A 20,638-nucleotide genomic window follows, 5' to 3' on the forward strand; every position below is an offset into this window, starting at 1 on the left:
GCATCTTTTCTATTTTTTCTTTTATCGAAATATTTTTATTTTATTTTATTTAGATAATTTTTTTTATTTTACTTTATAATTTATATAACTTTGGTAATTAAATAGTAGCTTATATTTTTTTGTAAAAAAAAGTGCAAAATTAAGCATGATGTAAATTTTTATCATTGAAAAATATGACCCATTTCAACTCGGTCACCGAATTTTCAAACATTCCAACTTGGGAATCTAAAGTTGAAAATTGTTTCAATTTACACACATTAATAGATTTTCTCTATTCAGACAATAAACTCGCTAATTTAGCATAAAAATTAAACTAAGAAATCTGCCCGTAGGTCCAGATTAAAAAAATTTTTAACTTTGGATTTCCATGTTAAAACATTTAAAAATTTAATGACCGAATTGAAGTGTGTTATATTTTTGAGTAACCAAAGGTTATATTACCCCCATAATAAAGTTAAAAGAAAAAGAGGGATTGAAATCCTTTCCATTTAGTTGACTGGTCAGTGGGTCCCAACTAATCTTACTTTCCAAGTCAAAGCAAATGGAAGAAGAAGAAAAGGGCTTCCAAGTCACGCTTCTTTGGCTCTTTAATGAAAAAAGGACCTACCCTTTTTAGGCCTGCTTACCCTTCTAATTGCAATTGCAAGTGCATTTCAATTCTCTAAACCCTACTTTGCTTTCTATTGTTTAATTCATCATTCATAGCAATCATTTCCACTTACTAATAAAGCATAGTTTTTTTCCCCCCTAAGCCAAGCAACTTGTTCTTACTTTTTACAATAATAATAATAATAAAATTTGGTCATTTTTTTCTGCTAAAAATAGAACACAAACAAAGTTAAACCAAGATTAGAATTCCCATTGCTGAGAAGATTAAGAAACAGAGTCGTGTGTAGGAATAAACTCCTAGCTTAGTTGCTCAGGAGGGAGTCTTTCCTTTTCGGAGGGTGTGGGTTCGATTCGTAGAGAATCCGTGCATGGCATTACCATGTACTTGTCTAGCACACGTGGTTTGCGGACTATTTCAAGGCTCGAGTTTATCCATTTGCACATCCAAAGGGTTGTCATATCGTTAAAAAAAAAACAAAACATTGCTGTGTGTGTTCCAGCGTATGGAACTTATGAAAATTCAATTTAATTTCCCCTTCTGAAACAAATGTTTTCTCTAACTTTACTAAAAAGAATTACAATGAAAAGAACAGAACAGGAAGGTTAAAGTTTGTACTGATGTTCAATTGTAGGAGTTGTTCTAGTACCAGCTGCAGTAGGAGCTCTTACATGACCAACCATTGACACCTGCAGAGCCTCTTCTTCATAAGCTCTCCTCTCCATCTCCTCCAACTGTAACTTCTTCTTAGCCTTCACAAACATTGCAACCAATAGCAACCCCAAAAGAAAAGCACCAATTGCAGCCCCAACCGAGCTCCCCACCGCCACTTTCCACCGGCTAATCTTCCCCCCAACAACCTCCTCTGGCAGTGGCGATGGCGAGGGCGAGGTCGATGACTCAATCACCAAACCATAATGACCATGCCTTGTTGCAACACAAACATAAGGAGAAACCAGATTTTTAATCGTGACCTTTCCATCACCCTCAAAACTAGCACATAATGGTTTGCTGCCTGAAATGTTAGCAACCCTTGTCGTATTACTGAAATCGATGAGAATCGGCTTTTCTGCAGCATGAATCCCAAGCTCAAATGGGTTGCTGAAATTTACATTCTTGCCAGCATTGTATGCAAGTAAGCCTAAAACTGGTGAAGCTAACTGATACCCAGACAAATCATAGTTTGAGGAATATATAGTAGACCAGTTGTGTCCAAGATTTTGCCTGACAACCATAACTCTCTCCACACATGGATGGACTATGACACCAGTCCCTATATGGAATTCACTGACCTTTGCACCATATCTTCGGAGACTGCCGCATCGATACCTCACTGTATTCACTTTGATGCCTGAGAAATTTGATGGTAGATGTACTGTGTGTGGTATTCCTGTCCCAAAATTTGTGTCGTAGGACCTGAACGTGTAATCGCGGATGAGAAGATCGAGAAGACGAGCTGATTTGATCCCTTGACCTTCAATTTCTGGCAATAATGCTGAAAGAATTAGTAGTGTGAAAGAAAAGAGAGAGCCCATGTATGAGAAAATGAGCTATAGAACTGTAGAATGTTTTTTTCCTCTCTAATTTTGTGCATCAAAGAGAGAGCTTGAATCTATGAGAACTAGCTGTGGATCAGGATTCTGTGTTCCTGTAGTTGTGATGCTGCAATGGGGTTTCAAAGAGAAATTTTCGGAGTGTTTGGGGAAAGTCATGGATGAGAGAAGCTAGAATGGATTAAAGAGTAACAAAGTGAAGAAAAGGAAAAGAAAGTTTTGCTTTTTCTTTTTTTGTGATTGTTTTATAACGAGTTTAATTAGAGAAAGAATATAAAAGTTCGGTGGCTTTGACAGTTTTTTTTTTTTTTAAATTCAAAAGACTCAAAAGATTGCCTGTTGGCTGTTGTTGCAGAGGAAGTGGGGATGAGTTGGCTGGAGGATTCTGTTCATCTAAAATCTCTTTTTTCATGGATTGAACCTTTTTAGTAAAAACTGTTCAACTTGACCATTTACCAGCCAAATAGTACGCAATTGTTCGTTTTGGCCTTTTGGGATAAGGTCCGCATGATTTTATAACGCGTCATGTCAACTAAAGTTAGTTGTCCCCTTATAAATTACTTTGAGAACTATCACTTAAGCGATGTGGAATGTTTGTTTGTTACATATCAGGTTGAGGATCAGGTGGCAGGGGGGTTGGGAGAAATGATTTAGGGCATGACTTGATGATGACACTTTCTATGAAAAGGAAATAAAAGAGGGAATTGGCGTGCTCAGGGTGTAGAATGAGGGCATAGCCACCTCTTTTTGGGGCTCAAAACTATTAATTGTGTTCATGACATGTTTCCCACTCCAACAACTTTGTGGGTCTCATCTCATGTTAGCCTTGTTATGTCCCAATTACTTTCTCCCTGGTGCAAAATCTCACCTGGAGGTCAACCAATAAAGTATGTGAAGAAATATGTGGTGATCAGCTTCTTCATCACAGTCAACTCCTCTGTTTCTTTGTGCTACTGTAAGTTCTAACTATAACATCACAAAACTACTGGACAAAATTTGGCAAGATCCCAATCACTAGCAAAAGAGCTTTCATTGAGCACTTGAGGTAATTAAATAAGCCTCAACTCTCTTTTTTTGGTAGGTAGATCAATCAAAATACATTGTATAATCCAGAGAGCAAAAGAAATGCCAAGTCCAGGAAGAGGATAATGCATCAGAATTAGAATAAAAAATCATTTCCGGAACCTGAAAGCGCCTGCCATTCATTGTCTGCACAGCTTCAGTCAGTTCAGAGTACTCAAAAGATCATTGTTTCCTACCAGTCTTGTATTTCTATCTTCAGTTCAGGATTTGGTGTTCAAGAAGACCACTCACATGAAAACTAGGAGAAACTCTATATTATAAGGTTGGTTGTTTTGACAATTCACAGCAGTTTTGTGCACTACTTTCTCTTTCTTGTGGACAAGCCTGCTACAGGTATTTACATACTCACAATATTGACAGAACAATACGAGACAAATCCACTGTACATCTCAAATGTCACTCCAGTTTCACAATTACATACACATCCTTCACCTCTGACTTCAATATTTTAGCAACGGTTTGCACATTGACACCTTAAAATAAATTCACCCTGCATCTGGAAGGAATAACTTTGTTAATCATTTTCCAGTTAGAATGTCGTGGACACTGTTAGTTCAACATGCAAGACAAGTGTATGCAGACAGGATCCAGTCATAAATGGTGCATGTTTATAATTGGAGTTTGCAGCCCCAATTAACCAACTGCAATCGCAAACAAAAAATTCGGTGCTGAGTTTTCTTTGATAAGTGATGGGGTAATATTCTTAATTTTTGTGAGAGGGGGGAATCAAACCTTACACCTGGTGCTAGTGTAGGGAGAAATTTCAATATTAAAGAAAAAGGAGTCTTTGTATGTTAGGCAGATTTATATACCTCCAATCAAGCTTCACTTCCCTCTGGCAATGTAATCAACCGTGTTGATGAACTATACACCAACTCAGTTCCACAACTGAAACCAAATATAAATCCAATTAATACAAGACAAAGAAACGGGGAAAGTACTAGCAGCGTAGACAATGCAAAACGAGAGGCATAATTTCAATAATTTAACTTACTTTGAGCATTTAAGATTATTGGTGGAGCCTCCACTGGAGACTGATAGTATGGTCCCAAAGAAGGAGACGTTCTCAGTACCACAGTTTGGACAAGGGCCCTAGAAAATACAATTAAAATTTTACAGCTGTGAACAAGTTTATGTGGTGTTTAACACAATCTCAGAAATAAGTACCACCAGAGATACCTTCAAGATTAAAAAGTCTTTCACAATTAATTTCGTAAGGACTTGAGCTATCCAAAATATTGCAGGCACAGCAGCAAACCACGTGAAAATGAAACTGAAAGGCTCTGGGAGCTGCATGTCAACAATTCATTGAAACAATGTTAGATATGCTGAAGAACATATAGTTAATAGTTCTCACAAAGAAAAATATTGATTAGTTGACCACTCTATGTAAACTGTCCATCTTTTCTTTTATGTGAAGATTTGAGAACTTTGAGACCTTTAGAGGTCATTAAATTTTTCTGAAAACACTTAGAAACTAATTTTGGACCTTTTATTTTTGGTCAGTTGAGTTTTCAAGTAAGGATGGCCATCCTATGACTGAATATCAGAGTACGAGTACCGTGTACGAGCATACAAGACTAGAGAGTTTGCAAAAATGAGAAGAAAAATTGAGGACTTTAAAGGTCAATAGTGAGTCATAGAGACAGAGAATCATTCTCACATGATTACACGGTGGGTTCCCTCTCTCTAAACCTAGTTTTGAGCATAAAATAACATTGTACTCAGTTCGCAAAGCCTATATGATTTCAAGGCTAACGATGCATGAAAATATATCAGGACTGGGAACGAATGAATCTTGGCATTACTATTAGGAAAGTAGTTGCAATTCTATATCTTTCCTTAGCATATGCATACATCATTTTCGGCTTACTTTGTGCACTATCCAGATTGGCAGAATGAAAATAAGCAAATAAATTACTACCAATGCACCAAACTTCAACCATTGAGGAAAGCCATAACTACAATTTGTAACGCAAAAAAAGAAGGAGCAGCAATTAATGTTTACCTCCAAAAGATATGTGATCTCAAATCCAGTCAGGTCATCTAAGAAGAAAAACCTGGAAGGTATCAAAAGGGTCTAATGACTTCATAAACATTGAGAAGATTCTAAGTACAGCACTAACAATTCTGATATGTATATCACGAGATTGGTTAAATTGAACTTGAAAGTTGAACTTCATAAATCCAAGCCAGAAATAATTTTATAGAGTTTTGAAACAGGATTAACAGTTATTTATAAAAAATTAGCAATTAAAACAACTGTAGTCTTTCGAATGTTAACTGTTCCCCTCAGTACTTTCTTAAAAATTAGTAATCGTAGTACCCACAACACAGAAAACAGAGGGGAACATAAAAGTGAAAGGAGAAAAATACAGCGGAAGAATTTCATTGTTTCAATATACTAATTCCTGCAAAAAACTTTCAGATCAAATTTACAATATTTTTCAGTTATGCGTATGTGTTATATGGAGATAGTACATGGGTTGCTGCAACCCCGAAAGTATAGTGTAGAGCTGCTTAGCAGTAAACAGATTTCTATTAACGGGCATTATACAATGATTTCATATCAATAGCAAAGCAACCGAAAGACAAAGGTGAAGAGAGGAAGAAATCAAGAAAGGAAGCATCAACTTACAGTCCAAGAGCAACAACAGTTGCTGGAACATTCAACAGGAACATCTTAAAATAATCAACATACAGGTCGCTGTATACCTATCAAGAGAAAGTATTCAGAACAGTTAAAGAAAGCCTTCTGTTCACAAAAGAATTTAATCTCAGAGCCCCAATCGTGATCAATGGGTTGAATATATATTTTTCGGCTTCACAAGAGTTTTTACTAAGAACCAGTGATTGTTTTGAATCTCAGTAGATAGCTTTAGTTAACTTGAGCCATTCTAAAATACTACACATGAGAAGTTCCAACAAAAAAATACTAGGGCCTTGTAATTCAGTATGTACAGGGATACCACCATAAGGGACAATGAACAGCTTCCCCGGCAGACTACCGTAGCAAGTTGAATCCTAGGTGACAGTGATAACAGTAAGACATAATGTCCCCACATCTCCAAATGATCCACCAAACAAGTTTCAGAGATACCTAAACTTCTAATTTGATCCTATAATGTATAAATTGAAGGTCAAACTTAAGCTGAATGCAGAAAAAGCAAATTATTTGGCTTTCTAATTTATATGTGATTGATCTTTGAAATTATTCAACTCAAAAAAGATTATGTGGACTTTCATTCAACAAATCTACAGAGCTATGCTAGCATAACTTCTTTTCTACATAAGGCTGCAATTTCAACCTTATAATATTATCAGAGCTTAATTAATTGTGTCAAAACTAGGTCAATAGCAATGCTGAAGAAGACATTCCTTTCGAGAGAGAATCCACAATGAACAAGCTCAACAAGTAGAGAGTGATAAACACCTTTCTACTACGAAGACTACATCGTGGACCCTCAACTACGATTTCACTCCCTTCTGTCTGCAAACAACAATGATCATCAATTAGCATTTGAAGGAGGAAAAAAGCCAAATGTAAAACAGGAAGGAAAAAATGTAAAAACCTTTAGCTTCAGCTTCAGCTGATCATAGTCTTTATCCGACATAATTGGTTTCCCGGCTACATAAGCCATTGAAGCCTCCAAAAACTTTTGTTCATCAGAACCTGCATTATTATGTAGAATAAGAAGTCAAAACCAAGCTTCATGACTGAGCAAACATTGGTGTCTGGAACACAGCTGACACTCCATAGAAAAAATTAGTCCCTACTTAGCATAACAACACTGCTTCCTTCCCACATTAGTTCTTCCTTGAGATTATCAAATTCTTCATTAGACATTATAGCTTTCCCTTCGTAGTAGAATGCCTGTAGAAGAAAACAGACTGAAGCTTCAAATTTCATTCATAGATAGGTGGTTTTAGGAACACTTCAACTGTAGGAAACCACACAAATTTTAATTTTGGACTACAGAGTCAAACAAATCTTCCAGATTCGGAGCAGAAACCATAACAAAGAAATTCTGCTCAAATCTTGGAGAAACATTATTTACCAACTTGAAAAATAAAAAAAATTAAAAGAAATGAAAGTTTTCTTCATACTTGTAGTGCTTGAAGAAATTCTTGCTCCATTTCACCCAGTGATTTTTTGTCTTTCTTGTCTATGCTGCAATATGGCAGGATTTTGCTGTCAACAGTATCTTCTTCTTCAACCTTGCCTACAAAGAAGACAAGAGTCAGCTCATGACCCCCTTCGGACCAAAAAACAATTAAAAAAAGGTTGAAACCTTGCCTATAGGGATTAACTTTAGCAAATTTGAAGGATTGCTTGATTGATTAAGTAAAATTGAACCCTTGTTAATTCGAAAATTTTGAACCAATTCCGTATTAACATTTGACAAATTGAACTAATATAAATACAAATCCAGAGAACCTCACAATGGATGATCCAAACCTTGTTGATCAGCAGTAGCCTTGATAGGGAGTACAAATACCCGTCGCCGAAGACAAAATTGTCTTCCGTTCAATTGACTCGCTTGAACCCTAGTCGACGAACAAGAAGATGAAGAAGAGACACAAAACAAGGGTTTTTGAATAGGAGCACTAAATAAACGAGTAGATGACATAGTGAAGGCCAATTTGTGAGCCATTAAACTGAATCTCAATCGATGATGCTGGTGAGAAATTCTGCTTAGTTAGGTTGAAATTTCTGGGGTTTTTATTTTCTTTTTGCTTGTTTGGAGGGAAAGAAAGTTGTACGAAAAAGATAAGGTGATGAAAAAATGTGTGGAGGGAGATGTAACGGCATTTTGTGCCTAGATATCAAAATGTTGGCTCCGTTGGTGTTTGGGGTTATGAAATCTGCCATGTCACCGGACACGTGGATGGTGATAATATCATATTTGTTTTTTTATTGGCGATAGAATATTGGAAATTGTGAAATTTGACAAGTGGATTTTCTGTTGACCTCGTGCTGCAGATGTCTGTCACGTGGAGCATTGACTCACTCATCACCGGGACATTCATGGGCTTGGTAGAATAATGGGTCACATATCAGGCCTAGATCTGGATCTGAAGTCGGCGGCAATGCATAACTGGGCCTACACCAATGGGAAGAGAACGAGGCCCAGTACAATAAATTACTGGGCCATACCAATGGGAAGTATCCTGGGCCAGGCCTTAGAGATTTTATTAATAAAACCCGCGGATACTATTTTTTGATGTAGAGTGAATGAGCTCATGACCCGTGTAAATGTAATAATCAACAAATAACCATGCATGAACAAAACTTAGTTGTTTGACGTCATTTTAGTACGAAACTTTTTACGAAGCCTAAACTAATAAGTTAGTTATCTAAGAATAATAGAGTTGATTCCTATTAGTTATGACGATTGATTGATGTAAGATTAAATTAACCATGGCATCTGCGATGAGCTCATGGAGCGTGTCAAGGTAGCCCGAAAGGCCGCCTTTGATCAACCTGTTGTCCGTCGAGGAGAAGGAGAAGTATGCCAATGACCAGGCTTCAGGGAAGATTCGAGGTTATGGAAACAAGCTTGCTAACAATGCTTCATAAGCACGAATTAATCTGCGGCTCTGAGCAACAGAGGTGGCCTGCAAATTCTCTATATAAACAGCTCCGAGCTTGTGAATGCTGTTTGGGAGTTTGGTTAATAACTCAGCAACTCAAATCTGTTTTAGCAATCCAACAGAACACTCGCAAAAGAAACAAACATGACAGAAATTCTTTCTGGGTCCATATATTGTACCCATTCCTTACATAGAATATGAAACTTGAATAGTCTTTTTCTAATGTTCATCCATAAATCCCATCTAATAGATTGACGGGAAATTCCCTCAAGTTGGTTCTGTAAAGCTGTATCGATTGACTGACGGTATGGTCATCAATTTTGTACAGGTGACAGCAGAGGTTCATTTGAAAAGAATGCTTTCAAGTTGGCAAGGACAAGTTTCACCGCTGCTTCAAACGATTCTGGGGTTATAACAGCACGGTGTGGAGAAAGAACAACATTATCCAATGCGTATAGCTTCTCCGGCACATGAGGCTCATTCTCAAACACATCAAGACCTGCACCACGGATATCCCCATTAACCAGGAACTGCACCAGTTCCTTCTCATCTACTAGAGCCCCACGTCCGATGTTGATTATGACTCCTTCCTTTCCCAGTGCATTCATGGCATCCTTATTGATCATATGGCGTGTTTCATCCGTCAGTGGACAACAAAGGATGAGAACATCACTGTTTGTTGCAAGGTCACTAACGTTGGCGTAGTAGGGGAATGAAACAGAATCCTTCTTCCTCCTCGAGTTGTAGGCAATGCTGCATCCAAAAGCTAGAAGCCTTTTTGCAACTTCAGAACCAATATTTCCCAGCCCCACAATTCCGACTCGCTTCCCCCCCAACTGCAAAGTTCAAATCTATATTAGTCACTCACATGTTCATATAATCAGCTAGCATACTATGTATAGGAGCTCACAACCAATTAATTCCTTTGGTGAGTTATGATCATACATTGTAGTTCACCACGTCAAAAGAAAAAAAAATCTGATCATACAGTGTAGTGAGACATTATGACATAGCAACCGAACTTTGAAAAAGGTTGATCAAACCGCTGTTTTATTTTGGGCTAAACAAGCCCCTCAATTTTGGACAATGGTCTCCGTTAGCCCTTCACGGTCAAATACCAAATCATATGAATGTGTCTGCATAAATGACAATCAATTTGAATGGCATTGACAATGACATTAATCATCATAATCTTAAATCTGCAATACCAGCTGGAAGTATGTCATCCACAAGCAACTAATCAAGCAAGAAAAAAAAAAACTAATCAAGCAAGAAAAGTCCTTTTCTGGTTATAATGGCAACCCTAGATTGTAAATTTAACAAAATTGAGCATCACCAGAGACCAGTCATGACAAAAACTAGCCAAGAAGAGGAACAGTAAAAAAATTGACCTTCAAAGCAAGCGGATAGTCTCCCTTTTCAGGCCACAACCCATCTCGGACGTATCGGTCACAGGCCGATAGTCTTCTTAGAACATCAATTAACAGTGCCACCGCATAATCGGCCGCGTCCTCACAAAAGGCAGGGCCGGTGTTGGTGACAGCAATACCACGGCGGCGGCACTCCTGCAGGTCAATGTGGTTGACGCCGGCACTGGAGCCCACAACGAGTTCAAGAGAAGGTAGAAGGGAGAGGGTTTCACGGGTGACAGGGAAGATACCAACGCTGACGAGAGCACGTAGAGATTTTGCGCGGCTGGAGAAGGGGTTGGTGGGTTCCGGTAACTCGGATGGGTCGAGAAGACGGAAGTAAGGCCGTAGATGGTGTTTAAAGATATGGATATCAAATGGTGGTTGGTAGTGCAGCAGAACTAAAGGAAGGTCCTCCCGATTTGGCTCTGTACAGTTTTGCTGAGACGCCATCGATGAAGCGGATGGTTGACCTCGGAGGACCAAAGCTTGCTGAGTTGTTTCTTGTTCAGTATCGTACTGTAAATTTGTAACGGGTCGATCAAGATGAAATTCGAAGTTTTGAACATGCCTGCCTGACTGGGCCGTAAAGTCCAATTAGGTTATGGACGGGCTGGGCAGGTCGATCGTATATGGCATGGCCAGTATCAAGAAAGCCCAAATAATATGGACCATCTGATTGGAGGGAATTATCTGAAAGTCCGCAGCATTGCTGATCCGATGATTCTGATCTGAAAAACACAGTATTGACTGGAAGAAAAATAAAAGGAATAGAGAAAAATCAAGAGAGAGAAGTACAAGACTACAATACTTGCAATTTTTCAGGACTGGACAACTAGGGCTCGCCTTTGCTGGCAAAACAGAGGGGTTTTTCTTGTACGCGCTCTCCCTTCACTTCACTTCACCGCTCTCTCGCGGCCTTTTAACTCTCTTCGCGAACGGTGGTACGCTGTTCTTTTAATTTTTGGCTTCTCATTCTGCGTTGAGAATTTCTTGTTTTCCACTCAGCAGTCCTGTGCAGATGTTTGTATTGTGAACTTGTACGTACGCGACTGTGTCTAATCATTTATTCTGTTTGTCTGTTTATTTGTGTAATCTTTTGGCATAGTTTTGATGGAATTGGGCTTTCAATCTTTTCTTTAATGTTCTTCCAATAATGTAGGGAAATTAGGGAAATCTAAGAATTTGAAAGTTTGGTGATAATTGAGGTCCGACTATTTTGCATGCGAGTTTCTAGTGATTGCGCATTGTTAATATGAATTTGTTATGTATGAGTTGAGGTTGTTTTACATTAAAAAAAGGGGTGGTTGGGGGGGGGGGGGGGGAGTGCTACTGTAGTGGCTTGGGAGTTATTCCTTGCACAAGAAATGCAGAAACTCTAGTTAATGTTCAAGAATTTATGGCTTCTTTTGTTTAGTGATATAAAGATGATATTCAATACTAATTTTTGCATTAAGAGGTGATATATTGTAAAGAGTTTACAATGAAAATTTGAAATTATATGTAAAGGAAGGGGATGTGAGACAGTGGTGGTCAATGGATGATCATATGAGGTTTTGTAAGCTGAGTGGTGGGATGAGTCTTTCTTCTTATTCTTCTTCTTTCTTTTTTTCTTTCGAATGGTTGAAAGGAGTTTCGATAGGTCTCACTATCTTGTCTGTCTAGATATGTTATTGATGAATAAGGAATTGATGTATTGACAAAGTCTTTCACTGGTTTGGTTTTGTTATACCTGTCCCGATCCATTTGATAGGTTGAATGGTTTATGCTTTAGTAAATTAATGGTTAGGCTGAAAACCAATGGTAAAGCTTTCTGTCATCATATTTTGCAGTAGAGCTTCAACTAGAAGTATTGTTCTGTGACAATTTTGTTTATGTCCTTTTATCCATGTGAAATATTGTTAGTGCAATTAATTTCACTTCAAATTTTAGTTTAATTACACTCCTGTGTCAGTTTATACCTTCGCGACACTTTTGGGTAATGGCATAGGTCACAAGGATATGTCTACTGATACTGCAAAGCAAAATGAAGCCAGAGTTGATTCAAGAGTATTCGAATGGAAGAATGACATCGGGAATTCTAATGAAGCAGGTAATAACTGATATAAGTTAATACCCACGTTCACAAACTAGAGGCATGCTGCATATTCGTGTGCGTGTGCGTGTGCGTGTGCGTGTTTGTATGTTTCACATATTTTTCCTTACAATGGTGAGCTTGTGACGCTGATATAGCTTTTATGGAGGTTGATTAATTTAAATATTCCATTTGCATGAATCATGAATGCATGGTCCTTATGGAAATGACATTCTTGCTTCTCGTATTCTGTTGGCTTGCTAGAGAAACAGAAACCTGAGTCCTTGTTTGTTGAGCTTCCTTAATGCTTCGGCCATTTTTACTTCTGGACTTTTCACTCAAAAATAAAAGTTAAGACTTGCTGATTTTATTTCTATGGTCCAGATCTTGGACCAAAAATCCAATGTAGTTGGGGACACGTCATATGAGTAATTTGGGAAGCAATTTTATGTATTCTTATTCTGTAAGAAATTTTATTTTTATTTCTTATGTTACAAGCAGGACTGTTTTCCGTGTATCTGAGTGCAACATAGTAGGCATGTGAGATCAAATGCAAGCTCACATGCCTCCTCAGGTACTTTTTATGATGCGAACACTTGACAAAGCATGCTAGATTTAGCATTAGTTTGATTAAATCGGAAGAAATAGAATATCATGCCATCAAAAGAAGTTAATTGCGAGAATGTAATTCTTTTTGCTCGCAATTCATATTGCCAATCACATCGTAATGATTCTGCCTATTGCCTACATGTGCATTGGTGTATTCTTTTCTGACCTGCTGAGCTTATACTCTAAACCATGAAATGGTTTGGAAACCTTACCTATGACCTGCTTAACAGTTGACATTACATTTAGTAATGACAACAAAAAGATATTATCTATCTCACTTTTCAGATTGCAACTGAAAGTTCATTCCACTAATCATTGTCAGCATCACCATCACCGTCACCATCGTCGTGAGTACGAATGGAAAGTTCATTGACTTCATTCTCTCATTATTTTAGATCGAATAATCTCATTTCCTATTGTATACTTTTGCTGTTGCACATCTAGCGCAATATTCTCATGTCTTCTATATTCAGGTTTTGAGTACATTGCCCCTTAACCGCCAACATCCTTTATGTACGTTATTGTGGTTGTGTTATATAGCAAACCTGTATGGTTTAGCTTTTGACTTCAAGGATATCCTCTGACCACACATTACCCTAGATGCACTCTTTAACTTTATCCAACCAACTTTAATCTTGGCTGATACATCCTCCTCAGTCTTTCCATTCTTCTGCATTGTTGACCCTATACGTATCCTAGTTAACTTCATATTTAATTTCATATGTGCTTTGTGGCAGTTTGGAATTACCTTGTCGTTGTATTTCCCTTTGATCTTGTCTGATACATCCAACAATCCCTTGTGACACCTTGTTTCGGATGAGTAAGAAAAAGCACTCAGTTCGTCCTTGATTTCCCTGGCACCAACCCATTGTACACCCAACATCTTTCTTATTGCATGCCATAGATTTTTAGTCCATTTACAATGAAGAAGAGTATGGTAATCTAGCTTTAGGATCTTGCTCCATGCTGCCTCCACCATAAAAAGAAGCCCCCTTTAGTGGTGCTAAGGTTTTCCAGATGGCTTTCCTAGGGCTAGGACAATTATTGTTACTATTCCCCTCATACTTCCCTCGAAGTATAAAAGTAGCTTTTGATTGTGAAAGTACCACCCGTCTCCTCCTTCAACTGAAAACCATCTCCCTTCCTCTGTTGGCCAGATCTTTTTTTGCATACAAAGCTTTGTAAAACTCAAGAACAATATCAATTTCCCAATCAAAATTTTTTCTATTCAAAGGTATTTCTCAGAACACTTGACACTTCCCCGTTGGCCAACTTCCTAACCTCATCCTTTTCCTCGCCATATTAAATAGGCTAGGGAATTCAGGTATCATTCACTTTGTGCTCAAGGTGTGGTAGTTGTTTGGAAAGAGAATTTCTATGAATTATTCAGAGAAGCAAACTGCTATTTGTAACAAGTAGCCATATCAACCTTTGGAGTTGTTTTTATGGATTCTGCTGTGAATCTTTGATGCTTATAAGAAGTTGTGCCTTTGGTTGGTAAATTTGTTTAGTTTGAGTCTTCTTTATTTTTACATTGAAAACATGATTTCTTTATTTCTGCTTCAACCATTAATGGGCCAACATTGAAGAAAATTTTTGTTAAAGATGATTAGATGAGGGATGGTTGGTGCATCGATTTGATCCAGACATGGTTGTAGAGCCAGTTGGGAGTGTCGTATGGAATTTATCATTTACACCTCTTGTAATCCTCTTAATTGAAAGCAAATAAGAATAACGACTGAGCATTGTGTGAATTGAGCAAAGCTTCCTCAGTTTCGAACCCTAGGGTTCTCCCTTAAAAGCCATTGTTTTTGCCAAAGAGCCTTCGATTGCAATTCAATTGAATCCTATGCTCTTATAGTTGCTGAATGGTTTCCTTCTTTTCTTCTTCTAACCTTCTGAGGTGCTCTGTATTTTGAGGTCATGTGTGTTGATGAAGAGTTCCTGGGTTTGTATGCTGTACCTTTTCCATTATGTTATGAGTTCGGCGGGAACTTAGTTATGTCAGTAATAATATGTGGCTGCAATTTTGGAAAGGCTATGTTTTGAATTTGTTGTCTTTGTGTGTAGTCTATGCATGGAGCGCGATGCAATATTCTGACAGGCCCATTGATTTCATTCTCTGTGTGTCTAGATCACTTGTGTTTTCTGCTCTTGCGTGCCATCTTTTTCTTATGTGCATATGCGCATTTCACGTATATTTTTCTCTGCATCTATGGGATGCTATTTCATTGGGCAGATGTTTTTTCAAAGTCTTCATTCTCTTTTAAGTGTGTTCTAATTCATGTTATGTCTTCTCATTTATGGAGTTGTATTCTGGGCTCATCCTATGCTTTTGCTATCCTTTTTAAGGCTTATGTTACACGTGCTTGTTTTAGGGTGCCATCTTTTGCTTATGTACATGGTTCAAATTTTTGATTGAGGAGGTTTGTATTGTCTTTATGATAATGCAGTTGAACTGTTATAAAGTTGCTGGACATCTGGGTGCATGAAAATTCAATGTAACATTAGCCATTCATTATATAAATACTGTGATTAAGCATCAACACTCTAATCATTTTAAGTTTAGCACCACTTGTTGACTTTTATCCTGCATTTTTTTGAGTGCACAAGAGTACTAAGGTGGTGCAACAAAGGAATTACGAGATAATTTATCTGATACTGTGAGGGAAATTGTTACGAATGTCATGTAACCAGGGCTTTAAAGGATTAAACCAGTTATCAATGAAGTAAGCAGCACTACCCTCCTTATCTTGAAAGATGTTGCTCTTCCTTTGCTTCCAAACAAGCCAGCAAGTTGCCAAAAGAATAAGCTTGATAGTCCCTTTTTGCTTGTTCATTGGTGAGTATTCAACTCAGCTGATAAATCTTTGCTTAACCCTTTGGAAGCCCATCAACTTCCAAATCACAGACCACACTTTCCTTGTTCAAATGCAGTAGCAAATGACTGTTTCTTCTTCAACGTTACAAAGGCAACACCTGTTAACTAGCTGAACTCCTCACTTTTTTTAAGTTGTCCATTTGTTAGGATCATCCCCTGGTTGCTTCCCATATAAAGAAGGCTACCTTTGTAGGAGCTTTGGATTTCCACACACATTTTGAAGGAAAATTGTGGTTGCCTAATGATATGAACTTTTCTAGAGTTACCTTGGATTTCCTCTCTTTTATCCTGCTTGTCGGGGGTTTTGAAAATCTTTTGTACTCTTGCTATATATTTTCTTTCAGATTTTGTTTTCAAATGTTCTCCCAATACACTTATGAGCTGAAGATCTTCTGCCAGGGAACTCAAGCTTTAGAGCTAATGAGGATGGTTATCGCTCCGTAGCAGAAGAAGCAAGGCATTCTGTTGATCGGGTGGGAAATTCAACTGTCAACAGAAAGAGTAAATTGTACAGTACAAGATATTTCATTATTAAGAGTTTGAACCATCAAAATATCCAACTATCAGTTGAGAAAGGGATTTGGGCTACTCAGGTCATGAATGAACCAATCTTGGATGAAGCTTTTAATGTAAGATGACGTATTTTAACATTGTAACATGATGCACTAGTTTATTAACCTGATCTTTTATTTAAAACCATATGCCTGCCTGGCAGAATTCTGGTAAAGTCATTTTAATATTTAGTGTCAACATGAGCGGTTTCTTCCAAGGCTATGCCCAAATGATGTCTTCTGTTGGGTGGAGGCGAGACAATCTTTGGAGCCAGGGAAGGGGTAAAAGTAATCCTTGGGGCCGCAGTTTTAAGGTCAAATGGCTCCGATTAAGTGACTTACCTTTTCAGAAGACTCTTCATCTGAAGAATCCATTGAATGACCACAAACCTGTCAAAATCAGCAGAGACTGCCAGGTGTGCTTTCAGAATGATTCTCTGGCTTCTGATTCATGTTTGGCATTTTAAGTATATAACACTGATTCATGTCTTCTTTCCAGGAATTGCAGGAAGATATTGGAGAAGCTCTTTGTGAGCTCCTTGATGAAAATTACGGAGGCGATGGAATGTTGAATAGGTATCTCTTTAGTAAAACCGGTGGTTAGCACTTCAGTCAGAATTGAAAAAAATAGCATAGTAGTTTTCATGACTTCAGCTGTAGCAATTTTCACAGGGATGGATTTCCTTTAAAAAGGCGATTCACAGACCCACCATGTTCGTTGAGGGATGGAGAGTATAATGCCTCTCCGGTACAAATGTCATGGACCACAACACCCTTGCAGCATCCTTCTTTTCTCTACCACAATCAAGCTGAAGCCAACAGATACCCTTTGGCAAACCCTAAATCCACTGGTTTACATATGCAATTTTCATCTGGTGCGTAAAAGGTGGAAAGGATGAAACATTCTTGTGTTACTGATAACCTCCCTGATTTAATAGTGGACTCTTCTCATTTTGATGTTTGGGTTTATCCGCAGGAAGTCCTCTTGCTAGTACTTTGACTGAGGATGATTTTCTTGAAATGGTATATGGAGTCTTGTCTTCACTTTTCTGTTCAAACTCAATGTATATATCGTTCTTTTTGTTTTTTCCCCTCCTCTATAGTTATGTCTTAAGTTGGATATGTCATTGCAAATGGATGATTATGCCCCTTAAAGCTAATATAGTGTATGGGATTTGAGAAGTTGAATGAACTTTCTTTGGGGGTCATTACTTGACAGATGATAATGTTAAATGGCTCAACTTGTATCACTATTTATTTTGTACTTTTCTTTATCAAAATTTGTTCTATTGACTCAGCATGGAATACTATTTCTTCCTGTATCATATATATGTATTTGTGATTTAATCTATTGGACAATATCTTTTTTTCTTTGATGAGTTATGTTGTTTATTATTATTATTATTATTTTGAGAAGGGACTTGAATTGTGTCCTGGTTCAAGTCCTAAGGAGTAGGCTACAGCTAGCCAAGAGCTTCTTGTTATGTATTTGACAATATCTTTGCAGGATCTACGCTTAGCTAATTTGAGTTATCGTTGAACTGTAGTTTTATAGATCTTGGCATTCTCACAATGCCCTATTCTTTTAGCATTCTTTGCTTTGCTGTGCCATATCTCATATTGTTGACGGTCCAATCATATAACCATTTGAGTCATGGAAGCTGCATGAATCTGTTCTTAGAGGCTAATCCATTTTATTGCAGCTGGGCAAAGAAATTTTATAACAAGCACATTCAAGTTTGCAGGCTTTCACTAGCAACATTGGAGAAGCACCTTTGTGGATAAATGTAACTCAATATGTACGCAGAATGAAGCGTCTGCCTTTTCATGTGGCCATTTGTTTAATATCTGATGGAGATAAACTTGTGAATATTCTTGTAACATGCCTTGAGAAAATGTCTCCCTGCACCTTCTGCTTTGTTGTTGCTGATGTTAGTTCATCAGCATGTGCATGTCTGTTCCTGCGGATGAGTTGGCTAGGAGTAAATGTTCCAGCTGAGACAACCTGTTGAGTCTTCATAACTATAAAAAAAAAAAAAAAAAAAAAACCATCTTACTGGTGCTTGGGGTGAGGGTCTTTTTTGAGTGCCAGGGTTTTCCTGTGTTTGGCAAGGGGTTTCCCTTGTTTGAAAAATGTGCCTGTCTGTGTGCTGAGTGAAATTCTTCGGCTTTTGGAAAAGAAGAAAGCGACATGAATGAAACCTTTCTGATTAATTTCTCTCTCTCAGTAGTTTTGCAAGCTTTATCCCAATCTTGATCACTGCTTGATCTTCACATGGAAGGGAACTTGTGATTTAGTTGCGGATTTTTTTTGGTTTAGTGCTGTCTAAAATTTGTGTTGTCCAAAGGCTATCTTTTACTTTGCTTGAAAATGGGAATGGTTAGACACTTGGGACTTTGTCGTGAGAAATTTGTGATGAGTTATACTTGAATTTTTACCATTCAAATGGGCTTACAATTGTGTTGTTATTGCAGTCGTACGAGGAATACCTAGAAGCACATAGCAGGAGGGTCAATCAATTATGCCTCCCTGTTAGTATACTCATCTGAAGCTAATTAGAATGTTGTCTAAATTTTCATTATTGCATCCAAATTCTTATTATCATAGTTATATATTAAAAAGTATATCTTTCCTACCTGCAATTTATCCGTCTTTTGCATTTCTTTGATTTTGTTATCAAAACTATTCTTGTGAATCCGTGGATGCATCTGTTTCAATGATCTCTATAATTGTTGCTTAAAATTTTGTTTCTCCCGTCATCTGAGTAAACTTGGCGTCTGCGGGTTCTAGCAGTTGAAGGGTTCAATTTGATGATGATGATATGAAATCATTATCTATGAGCTATGCCAGACTTACTGCTGCTGCTGGTTCTCTCTCAATTACCTTTGGATATTCATGTGCACCTTTTTCTAAGAACATATGAGATTGAAGCAGAAATCTAGTTTTCGCTGTCCATAAATGTAATCAAATCAATGCTGCTGTTTGTATCTAAGCAAGTGAGCAACGTCCTTACAGATAATACTTAGATAGAACGAAGTGATCGGATTGTTTGGTTGACGTGGACTGGGCAAAGACTTGTGGTGTGAGGTTTAGGGTTTTGCGAGATACTTGGCCTCTCTGATACCTTTTTTCTCGTGTGCTAGTGTTTTATTTCAATGTGATTGAATCATAAAGAATGCTCTGTTTCATATACCTCCCTCCATATCTCTTGCTTAGAAAATGTGTAATTTGAAGAGCCGTGTACTGAGCTAGCAGACCCTTAAGTTGGTCTATGCTGTAGGAGGAGCTGCCTTAGTTTTCATAGGAGTGCGGTTTTCTTTTCTTACTTAGGGTGTATGCTCTATTTCATTTAACTACATTTAAACATATGTAATATATACATATACAACCTCCGTAATTATGTGTCACAAACTCTCCTGTTTTCGTGCTATTGACAGGAAACTGGACCGTCATTGACGAGGCAGGCTGCTTCAAAAAGTAAAAGGCATGATGATGATAAGTAAGTTTATTCAAAGAAATTCATAATAGTTAGTATGAATTAAATTATTATCCTGTTTGATTAGATGTATTGTGCAGAAACTCGAGTTTTACGGCTGATCAGTCCAGGCCACATGGGACTTCTTCCAGGCCACATAAGAAGTCTCGTCATTCATCCAATAAATGCAACTCACCCCTTCGCAAATGATCATAGGATCGTTGTCTGGTAGACCTTTTCTTTCCTACAATGCAATTGGTCATTGAAGCTAATTTGTTCAAGTCCTGGGAACTGGGACTCATGTTGTACACATGTATGTACTTTGTGCTACGATCTGATTGCACTTGAGGATTTTACATAGATTCTTTCCAACATGTACAGAAATTAAATTGACAATGTTGCCTGATGGATTTCTTCCCCCCTCACCATATTGGTCGAGGGATGCTCAGGCTGGTTAGTAGTAGTAGTAGTAGTAGTGAGTTGGATCTTGAAACTATTATGCTATTGATTGGACATGTAAGATGTACATTGTGTCCGCAGTGGGACGCAAAGTTGCTGGCCTCAACTTGAGTTGCTTCAATCAGAAGCAACTCCTATGTAAATTTCTCTTGTGGATGCAAAATTTGTTGTCCTTAAAAGCAGGTTCTTTTTTTGGTTGTGTTTCGTGCTATTGCCTTTTGTTGATTGCTTTTTCTCCGTCCCTCTTGTGCTGGTGGTTATCGATGTTTCCCTTGTAAATGAACAGTAATAGATCTGTAGTTCTCTATTGCTTAAACAAGAACTGTAGAATTCAGATATGT

At 37.8% G+C, this 20,638-nt stretch overlaps 4 protein-coding genes across 12 annotated transcripts; 1 reads left to right on the forward strand and 3 right to left on the reverse strand.

Annotated features, from left to right (window-relative positions):
• Positions 1 to 1,052: 1,052 nt before the first annotated feature.
• LOC120017170 lies at positions 1,053 to 2,383 on the reverse strand. Its single transcript, XM_038870299.1, has one exon. It carries the CDS (start codon positions 2,140 to 2,142, stop codon positions 1,213 to 1,215), a length of 930 nt encoding a protein of 309 aa, XP_038726227.1. The 5' UTR covers positions 2,143 to 2,383; the 3' UTR covers positions 1,053 to 1,212.
• Positions 2,384 to 3,171: 788 nt separating this feature from the next.
• On the reverse strand, positions 3,172 to 8,033 carry LOC120016487 (PGR5-like protein 1B, chloroplastic). Of its 3 annotated transcripts, none has more exons than XM_038869286.1 (11): positions 7,703 to 8,033; positions 7,351 to 7,466; positions 7,021 to 7,117; positions 6,816 to 6,916; positions 6,677 to 6,733; positions 5,882 to 5,958; positions 5,252 to 5,303; positions 4,423 to 4,533; positions 4,238 to 4,335; positions 4,056 to 4,131; positions 3,172 to 3,733 (listed from the first exon to the last, which is right to left on the reverse strand). In XM_038869286.1, the coding sequence occupies exons 1-10, from the start codon at positions 7,896 to 7,898 to the stop codon at positions 4,062 to 4,064; spliced, it is 975 nt and encodes a 324-aa protein (XP_038725214.1). In that variant the 5' UTR covers positions 7,899 to 8,033; the 3' UTR covers positions 3,172 to 3,733; positions 4,056 to 4,061. The 3 variants fall into 3 exon arrangements, with proteins under 3 accessions (XP_038725214.1, XP_038725213.1, XP_038725212.1); XM_038869285.1 differs by having other exon boundaries at positions 3,172 to 3,884; XM_038869284.1 differs by having other exon boundaries at positions 3,172 to 3,739; positions 7,703 to 8,032.
• Positions 8,034 to 8,973: 940 nt separating this feature from the next.
• LOC120016058 (glyoxylate/hydroxypyruvate reductase HPR3-like) lies at positions 8,974 to 10,770 on the reverse strand. Its single transcript, XM_038868638.1, has 2 exons — positions 10,230 to 10,770; positions 8,974 to 9,674 (listed from the first exon to the last, which is right to left on the reverse strand). Exons 1-2 carry the CDS (start codon positions 10,698 to 10,700, stop codon positions 9,153 to 9,155), a joined length of 993 nt encoding a protein of 330 aa, XP_038724566.1. The 5' UTR covers positions 10,701 to 10,770; the 3' UTR covers positions 8,974 to 9,152.
• A 203-nt stretch (positions 10,771 to 10,973) lies between these two features.
• LOC120016057 (YTH domain-containing protein 1) lies at positions 10,974 to 20,479 on the forward strand. 7 transcript variants are annotated; one of them, XM_038868635.1, is made up of 12 exons: positions 10,975 to 11,191; positions 12,238 to 12,339; positions 15,628 to 15,772; positions 16,211 to 16,440; positions 16,527 to 16,778; positions 16,862 to 16,938; positions 17,023 to 17,237; positions 17,339 to 17,385; positions 18,108 to 18,161; positions 18,838 to 18,894; positions 19,801 to 19,862; positions 19,940 to 20,479. In XM_038868635.1, exons 3-12 carry the CDS (start codon positions 15,691 to 15,693, stop codon positions 20,046 to 20,048), a joined length of 1,185 nt encoding a protein of 394 aa, XP_038724563.1. In that variant the 5' UTR covers positions 10,975 to 11,191; positions 12,238 to 12,339; positions 15,628 to 15,690; the 3' UTR covers positions 20,049 to 20,479. The 7 variants fall into 7 exon arrangements, with proteins under 7 accessions (XP_038724560.1, XP_038724563.1, XP_038724559.1 ...); XM_038868632.1 differs by lacking the exon at positions 15,628 to 15,772 and having other exon boundaries at positions 10,974 to 11,191; positions 12,202 to 12,339; positions 16,199 to 16,440; XM_038868631.1 differs by lacking the exon at positions 15,628 to 15,772 and having other exon boundaries at positions 16,199 to 16,440.
• The last annotated feature ends 159 nt before the right edge of the window (positions 20,480 to 20,638 follow it).

Source organism: Tripterygium wilfordii, chromosome 15 (genome assembly GCF_013401445.1).
Source record: "Tripterygium wilfordii isolate XIE 37 chromosome 15, ASM1340144v1, whole genome shotgun sequence".
NCBI classification, from domain to species: Eukaryota; Viridiplantae; Streptophyta; class Magnoliopsida; order Celastrales; family Celastraceae; genus Tripterygium; species Tripterygium wilfordii.